This window comes from Cyprinodon variegatus, unplaced genomic scaffold, assembly GCF_000732505.1.
Source record: "Cyprinodon variegatus isolate N-32 unplaced genomic scaffold, C_variegatus-1.0 Scaffold243, whole genome shotgun sequence".
NCBI lineage: Eukaryota > Metazoa > Chordata > Actinopteri > Cyprinodontiformes > Cyprinodontidae > Cyprinodon > Cyprinodon variegatus.
This window is the reverse complement of record NW_015150696.1, coordinates 644,286-652,796: the sequence shown is the minus strand read 5'-3', so window position 1 is coordinate 652,796 and position 8,511 is coordinate 644,286. Positions and strand designations below refer to the sequence as shown.

Below are 8,511 nucleotides of genomic sequence, written 5' to 3'. Positions count from 1 at the left end.
AATAATAAATGCTTTAAGTTCAATTGGAATGTAACTATATGTGGATTAGATTTTTAATGAGCACATTGGATCAGTTCTTTTTAGAATAGAATAGAATAGAAAATCCCTTTATTGTCCCACAATGGGGAAAAAAAGATTATAGAAAAACTGGTCACACAAATTTGGACCTTAGAAAAATGTATAAGAATAACATAATAGTCAAAAGTTAACAAACAAAACAAGAAAATAAATAATTTGAATGGAACAAATAGTTGAGGGGGAATGAGGGAGGATGGCATCCCCCTTCTTATTAAAATAATCTTAAAATTAATCCCCCATCTTAAATGACCATCCCCCCCATACCATCCCCTGTGACATTTTATTACTGAATGTGTAAAATGTCTTCTATTTAACAGTAATGCCAATAATATTGCCCTAACAACATTTGGCGGGCTGTTGGCTTACGAGTAGCCTGAGCAAAAAAATACAATCAAAGAAGTTGCCTACCATGAATATGAAGCTGATCACAGTGGGAAATCTGTCCTCTACATTTATCCCTAACTATGTAGGGGCAGTGATCGCCATGCCAGCAACTGACTGCAGTTATACTGTACGGTGTCTTGGTCAAGGTCAATGACCGGCGTACCTGACATTTAACAACCTTACTATGCATATTGCTTTAGGTTAATAGACTATGTTAATTAGGATATGTATGCTTCCAAAAACAATTAAAAATCCAACATCCCCCTTCAACTAGGCTACTGAATAGAACCAGGCTTTAAAACTTTTGATTTTTCTGCGCACCTTTTTGCCACAGTGTCTCGGGGTGTTATTGTAAATTGGTTCTTTAAAGATTGAACTGAACGGAAAAGAACATTTTGCTTCTGGGGTTTATATTTCTATGAAAAATACATAATAGTAAGCTTAGGGTCATATCATTTGGAGCCAGCAAATAAAGAAGACTTTGACTGCAGCATCTACAGCTCTGCTTGAACTTTAGCCTTTCAGATCAGAATGAGTCAATATGTCCTACCTCATTCAGGGTTCAGTCAGCGCTCACTCTGCTGTCAGACTTCGGACGGAAAACAAGCTTATTGCTTTGTCATTGGACCAACGTGTCAGTGAGTACCATGTTAAGAGTTTCTAATTTGTTAGAGAAGACAGACTGCTCAGTTTCAACCCATGAATAGTATGAAAATATTTACAGCAGTCCAAGAGTTGAACAATACAGCTTTTTATGGTGCCGCACCCAAACAAGCAGAACAGAAAGCAAAAATTATTTAAAACCACTGTATCTGGACAGCGGCTGCAGGATGAGGTATGTGTTTTGTTTCATTCATTCTTCTTCCTATTAGTTTTATTACCTTCCATTCCTCAGATATCACTTTTTCAAGCTGTTGAAAAAAAAATTCAACTCACTACAAATCGTTTATTACCCTTTCAGTGCTTTTCAGGATCGATCAGCACTGGAATCCAAACTAGTGTCCTTGGAGTGTCATTTCACATGGGATCTGGACATCAGCAGGTCTAAACTGCTCTGCCTCCGGGAAGCTCTGGAGGACATTGGCCTCGAGGAGGGATACTGCTGGCTAGGTCACATTTATAACCTGCAGGGCTTCATTCACCATCAGCTAGGCCTCATTGAAGAGGCCCGGCGTTTCTTCTGCAGAGCTGCAGAGGCTTTTCGGCAGCTGAGGAACACCGTCTCAGATGAAGGCCCCTGGTTGGTGGTCAATTATGGGAATATGGCCTGGCTACACCTCCAAATAGGGGAGCAAACACAGACCCAAAAATACTTGACAAAGATCGAAGCCCTGAAGATGGAGTACCCGTCTCCGTCTCTAGACGACCCCCATCCAGAAATCTGTGCTGAAAAAGCCTGGACTCTGATGAAGTTCGGCAGAGATAAGAAGCTTCTGGCTGTAGATTACTTCCAGAGAGCAATCAGGATGCAGCCGGATGTGGTGGAATGGCAAACCAGCAGAGTGTTAGCATTAGTAAAAGCCTTCATGCACCACAAGGAAAACTTTGACTCTGATTTATTGGAGAAAGTAAAAATTGCCAAAGAACACGACCCGGAAAACTTGTATCTTTCTGCTCTTTACCTGGAAGCTCGAGCTCAGAAAGGCACAAGAATTCAGGATGAAGCCCGAAAATTGGCCCAAAGAGTGTTAAGAAAGCCGGTCAGCAGCTATAGTGGCATGAAACCTTTACTAAGGCTCTATAGGATCTACGTCTCCATGGATGAAGCTATTGATTTAGCAGAAGAGGCTCTGGAAAGACATCCCAATGCACGTTACATGAAGAAATGTGCAGCAATCTGCTATAAAAGGAAAGTCTTCTCCCCGAACAACAATCACCTCGAGCGAAGCCTGATAGAGAGAGCCATTAGTCTTCACAAAGAGACCATTGCTCTTTATCCTCATTCTTCCCTAAAAATGCAAATATCTTTGGCCAACATATACGCAAAATCAAACCGGCGAGCCAACGCTGAGGAGTTGTTTGAGGAGCTGCTCAGAACTGAGCTGGATCCTGAAGAAGAGCAGATGGTTTCCAGCTTCTATGCTAAATATTTGCAGTACAGTCAGAAGGAGAGAAACAAATCCATCACATATTACATGAGAGCAGCCATGATTCCTCACCACAGCTTCTATAGGGAGGACAGCATCAGAAGGCTGGAGAAGATCAGTGAGGAAGAACGGCAACCAGTGAGCAGAGATATAGAAGATTTCCTGCTGCATTTATCACAATGAATGAGATCATGTTCAGTTTTTAATGTGGGTGGACTTTGAGAAGTATCAGGCTCCTAATGTGGGCCACCACTGGAATATGCATGCAAGACAAAGAAAAAAAAAATCATAAGAAATAATGGACAGTAAATTCATATTGTATATGGAAATATCCCTCCACATTATTATTCCTAAATGTTAAACTTTTAACATTTAGCGATTTAAGCAATTTCTAGCAGATGTTCACATTTAGGCATTTTATAGATTTAGTTTGATGTTTTTTATCATTTCGGCAAAATCCAGATGAAAACATTTTTGCATCATACTTACAACTACGTTTGTTGAGTGCCTTTGTCAAAATTGCTATTTTGATTTAATTAAAAAGTAACTTTTTTTTCCAGATGAGGCTTTTTTTGTAAATACAAACATACGTCGGTGTTGCTATTACAACAACGTTTTTCTTTTGAATTAATATTCCAATTACTATTTTCTCTATTCTGACTTAGAATCATTAAGTATTTCAGTCTAAAATATCAGTGTAGTAATAACGAATCAGAGCGCTGTGGTCGTTTTCGGATCCTCCAGCAGAGGGCGCTGTTATTCAATTAATTTGTACATCCTCAAATGCAGAAAAATCATAGAAATAAGCTGCTGCAAATAAGAAAATATCCTTATTATTAGCTAAACCTAAATTAAGCTAATCAAACTTAATTAAATACTATATACTACTAACCCTAACTGATTTACTTAGACATTTTTTTGTTTGCTTTGTTTTCTGTTATTTATTTTTTTTTGCTGTGTCTCTCTTAATGTCTGTTTTTTTTAACCTTTTTTCATTAACTTACCCATTTTTACATATCAGTTAGCTTACTTAACATTAATAAATAATTATTGACACAAATCATTGGCTTAACTATTTAACAGATGGGAATAATTAATAGTATTTATTAATAAAAGGCTGACTAAACGGGTATTCCACTTACCCTAATGCCCTGTGCAAGTTTAAAAATACCCTCCTTTTAACTGTTCATAATAGGGATAATAGCAGTAAATAGTTTAGCTGGCAACATGAAAACAGGATGAAAAATCTGTTGCAGGGATCAATAAGCCGTTTATAAAACGAACCTGGTAGAAAGTGAGAGTCACAGTAAAAGTTTATTCCATAAGTCAAAAATAGTTATAAAAAACACCTTTGCTTAAAAAAAGAGCTCTTTGGTTTAAAATGCATCTTTAAATGCTGACGTTTGAGTGGCGTTTGATCAGTGCGCTCAGAAAGCAGCAGGAGCTGCTTCTGACTGGAGAAATTACTGTCAGAATGGAAAGGTAACATAAGGGTTCAGTTTGTGGCTGAAAAGGGCGAGTTAAAGCTCCTCCTTCTTCTTCAGGATTATTTGCCGCACCATGTCAGCGATCTTCGGGCGAATCTCTTTCACAGAAACCCTCGGCCCCCAAGCGTCCACCACTTTACCGTCAACGTCGATGAGGTACTTCCAGAAGTTCCAGTCAGGCTCTTTTCCTGACACCTCTGCACAGAATAGGAGATGAATCGTTCAGAGCAAAACTAAAACCTACATTTCAGGATTTCATTTTTTAAGACAGAACTTTGACTCATGGAATAAAAGTGATCATTTCTTCCCACATCACATGTGACTCACCAACCAGGTGTTTGTAAACATTGTTGGCTCCTGTTCCAACGACTGCGATTTTGCTGAACAGAGGGAAGGAGACGCCGTAGACTCTGCGCACAAAGCTGTCGATCTCTTTGTCGCTGCCGGGCTCCTGCTGGCCAAACTGGTTGCAGGGGAAGGCGAGAACATTGAAGTGATACGGCCCAAAGTCCCGCTGCAGCTCCTGCATGTCCCTGTAGTGCTCATCGGTGAATCCGCACTCGCTGGCAACGTTCACCACCAGAGACACCTGAGTTCACAGGAAAGCTAAATCAGTGATAAGTGAATGTGGACATGGCAGTGGTAGCATCATGGTACTGTCTAGCTGTCAATTAAATAATATTGTTTATAATGAAAAGGAAATAGATGAGATATAAATAAAAAGCATTTCGAAACTAAAAAGAGAAAACTTTAGGAAAAAATTAGATATTGGTTTGAACCCAACTGTTGACATGTCTCTGGTGGTTCAAGTTCTATTCTGAGTAGCTATTAGCTCGACTCCTGCTGAAGAATATCTTCTTAATAATCCTGCAGGGTAACCTGCCTAATGTCGGTATCAGATAAAGTGTTATTAATTTCCAAATAAAACACATAATCTTCTAGCAGTCACTGTAACAATCTAAACATCAGGCTCTGTGTGGCCTTTTAAAGCAAAATAATAAACCCCAGGACAAAAAAAAGAACTTCATCATTAGATAAATATCAGGGTTTTGCCCTTTGTTTAAGTTTATTTTTAGTTTCTTTGTTATTTCTGTGTCTTTGTAGTTGTTTTCTGTCAGTTTTGTTTGACTTTAGTTACTCTCTGCTGCCCCCTGGTGCCTGTTCCTTTCCCCTTGGCTCCCTTCTAGTTACTTCTATTCACACCTGCTCCATATTAGCTCATTAGTCCATCCTTTGTTCTTTTCCTAATATATACACCACCTCTGCAGGTCCTATTTGCTAGATTTCTTATGTTTTGTTGATTTGTCATCTCCTTGCTCTCCATGCGTGTTCACCCTGATGTTTTTATTAAATCAGCGAAACTCATCTCTGCCTCCTCATCTCTGCTTTTGGGTCCTCAAAAACCTCCACAAAAACCGTGACAAAAGAAAAATACTCAAACTTCATTTTTTTCTTCTTTGCTTTATATCTTAAAAAAACAGAACATCTCTTAGAGATGGGTTGGTGTATAACGATCCACAAATAGACAAATAAATATAAAAATAAATAATTTTAGATCCAATGATACAGGCAGCTAAATTACACACAAACAAACCCCACACAGAAAATAAAAAATAGCATTATTAAAAACTGATTTTTCCGGGGTTATTAATATTTAATTACAATTAAGAAAAACAATTGGATATTTGTTGAAACAGAACCTAACTATTTTAACATCACATAAAATGATTGGTCTTACAGGAAAAGAAGCAAAGACTCCAGTTATTATTTGTTAATATATGCAGCAGGTTATGCCAAGACTTGCATCTAAAGACGAGCAGTTCCTCTGTGGAAACCCTTTTAGAAGTTTAGGTTTAAATGTTTTAGATGTATTATAATTTTATTTAAATCCCATGAGCATGGGCGGTTCTAGACAGGGGNGAAACCCTTTTAGAAGTTTAGGTTTAAATGTTTTAGATGTATTATAATTTTATTTAAATCCCATGAGCATGGGCGGTTCTAGACAGGGGCCAACGGGGGCCGGTGCCCCTGGCGGTTATGTCCCGGCCCCTGTACTGAGGACATAATACTCAAAGAAATTCTAATGATGATCTGCACTGGAACAGACATGGTCACTGATAGGTCCTTTGGATTTATTTCATTTTTTTTCTTTACAAATTCTGTTTTACCAAATATAAAAAAAAAAGATAAGGTAATAGCTTCAGTGGGATGTAGATAGCATCCCAGTTTCCTCTGCTAAATGTTTTTTACAGCTGAATTTATCCGTTTTTCTTGAGTCTTAATTCTGATGTTTTAGAAAAAAGTAATTTTAACTTAAATTATGTCAAAAATATATAAAATCCCTAAATTGTGAATGGATATTGATCTAATAGAATATAAAATTGAAATTAAACCTAATTGAATAGAAATTTCACTTAATGCAGCTCTCTTAATATATTTGAATCCCTTCCCCTTTTTTTTATTTCATACTTTTCTGGGCCCCCATGAAAACATGCTTGCCCCCTCCTGGCCCCCCCCCGGTACATTTGGTCTAGAATCGCCACTGCCCATGAGATAGAAGGAAATTGTTTGCCTTAAAGCCTTTTTTATTGACATTTTATGCATTTCATTAAAGGAATGCGTGTCCAGTTAACAAACAATACTAAACAAACATGCAAAGGACATCATTCTTTAATGGTTGAAGGTAGATGTTAGTTTAAAATGTTTCTAGGTGAAGGTTAGTCAGATCTGGTGGTTTGAATGAAACTGATGGGGCTGTTCAGCTGCAAGGCTGCAGGTCTGCAGGCCTCCTGCCACGTAGGCTGCTGCAGGGAGGACATCCTGGGCAGGATGCAACCAATCTGAGCTGCAGCAAAGCTACTGTTGGTCATATCTACAGACGGGATTAAGGATGAACAAAGGTGCATTCACATGCAACATTCCCACATGCAGATGAGTGAGGAGACTCCCCATCTAAACTAAACAGGACTCACCGAACCGCGATACTTCTCCAAAGAAACTAGCTTTCCTCTGCTGTTGACCACTTTAAAAGTATAAAAGTCTTTCTGTTTACTTTCTGCCAGGTTAAATAGTAATAATAATGTGACTGACGTCAGTGAGAGAGCCGCGGGAAGCATCTTCACAGTAAAACTAATGAGACTGCCAACTCAACAGAAGAGAGACGCGTCAATCTCTGTCAAGCTACGAGGAGTCAAAGCATGACTTCCGGTACTTCCTAATGCCTACAAAATAAAAGGATGGGCGTTTATTACAGAATAAAAGATTTCTATTAAAAGTAATTTGTTTATTTTTAAAAGGGGAACCCTCTCTTCTACATAACTTAAAATATGTTTAATATTTTATGTATTTCTTGTGGTAAATATTGCAGTTATAACAGCAATAAAGTTTTTATTTCAGAAGTAGAGGACAAATTGTGAAAGATCTAAAACAGACAGACAGACAGACAGACAGACAGACAGACAGACAGACAGACAGACAGACAGACAGACAGATAGATAGATAGATAGATAGATAGATAGATTATCTCAATTTAATAGGAATTGAAGACATATTTTCAAATTGCAGTAATTAGTGCTTGATTAATATATACAACTTAATTTCTTCTTTTATGATCAATTGAAATGTGAGATTACAGCAATGTCTTTATATGGATTTCTAATTGTATGATTTAAATTTTTAATTTGGAATTGCTTTATTTCTTTTTAAGGAACTCTTATGGCCCTCCATAACTAGTCCAACATTGTTGACTTTGTTAATCTCTTCTTCCTATTATAGTTATTATTGTTCTTCTTCTGCTCATAATAATAATAATAGTTAATAATAATGATACAGTATTGTTGTTGTTTAGGCTAAAGTGAGTCTAAATCCAATCCCATTATCCCCCCAACATAGGTGTGATGACTCTATTCCCAGCTCACCTAAGCCTCAACCAATAATAATAATAATAATAATAATAATAATAATAATAATAATAATAATAATAATAATAATAATAATAATAAATTAAATCTTGGTACATTACAAACGGATTTCTCCTTCTTTTAAACGGAATGTACGTTTTAATAATAAAAAAAAAAGGCAGCAAAAAAGAAAAAAGAGTTGTAATTTTTCCTGTAAAACAAAAACTCGAGTACACAGTGAAATAAAACTTTGTGATCGAGACAGCGGTTATTTACACAGGCCAAACGTCACCGGTATTACGTTCTAACATGCCCAGAATCAGTTTGTTTTAAGATGCAGAGTAGGAGTTGTTTCGGTATTTTCTTTACGAGTTGCACCTAAATGCAGCATATAAATACCTGTCTGGTCATGGGCATTCCGGAACTTTCTTGGGATTCAATACATTTAGCGATACTAACCCTCGAAAACTACACAAAGTAACGGGTGCTCAGTTACGTTAATAAGTAGCTTAGTTAAAATATTAAACAGTCCAAAAATTATTCTGTATAACGGGTTTGCAAAGTAGCAAATAGAAG

At 37.3% G+C, this 8,511-nt stretch overlaps 2 protein-coding genes across 2 annotated transcripts; one reads left to right on the top strand and one right to left on the bottom strand.

The window, feature by feature from the left end:
• Positions 1–1,292: 1,292 nt before the first annotated feature.
• LOC107089193 (interferon-induced protein with tetratricopeptide repeats 1B-like) lies at positions 1,293–3,129 on the top strand. The gene is made up of 2 exons (XM_015381841.1): positions 1,293–1,297; positions 1,358–3,129. The coding sequence occupies exons 1-2, from the start codon at positions 1,293–1,295 to the stop codon at positions 2,730–2,732; spliced, it is 1,380 nt and encodes a 459-aa protein (XP_015237327.1). The 3' UTR covers positions 2,733–3,129.
• Positions 3,130–3,822: 693 nt separating this feature from the next.
• gpx7 (glutathione peroxidase 7) lies at positions 3,823–7,223 on the bottom strand. The gene is made up of 3 exons (XM_015381844.1): positions 7,009–7,223; positions 4,364–4,625; positions 3,823–4,233 (listed from the first exon to the last, which is right to left on the bottom strand). The coding sequence occupies exons 1-3, from the start codon at positions 7,150–7,152 to the stop codon at positions 4,070–4,072; spliced, it is 570 nt and encodes a 189-aa protein (XP_015237330.1). The 5' UTR covers positions 7,153–7,223; the 3' UTR covers positions 3,823–4,069.
• Between the last annotated feature and the right edge of the window lie 1,288 nt (positions 7,224–8,511).

Coding starts and splice junctions, on each gene's coding strand:
- gpx7 (XM_015381844.1), bottom strand. CDS start 7,152: ATGCTTCCCGCGGCTCTCTCACTGACGTCAGTCACATTATTATTACTA. Junction 4,626..7,008: donor TGGAGAAGTATCGCGGTTCG/GTGAGTCCTGTT, acceptor CTGTGAACTCAG/GTGTCTCTGGTGGTGAACGT. Junction 4,234..4,363: donor TGTTTACAAACACCTGGTTG/GTGAGTCACATG, acceptor TATTCTGTGCAG/AGGTGTCAGGAAAAGAGCCT.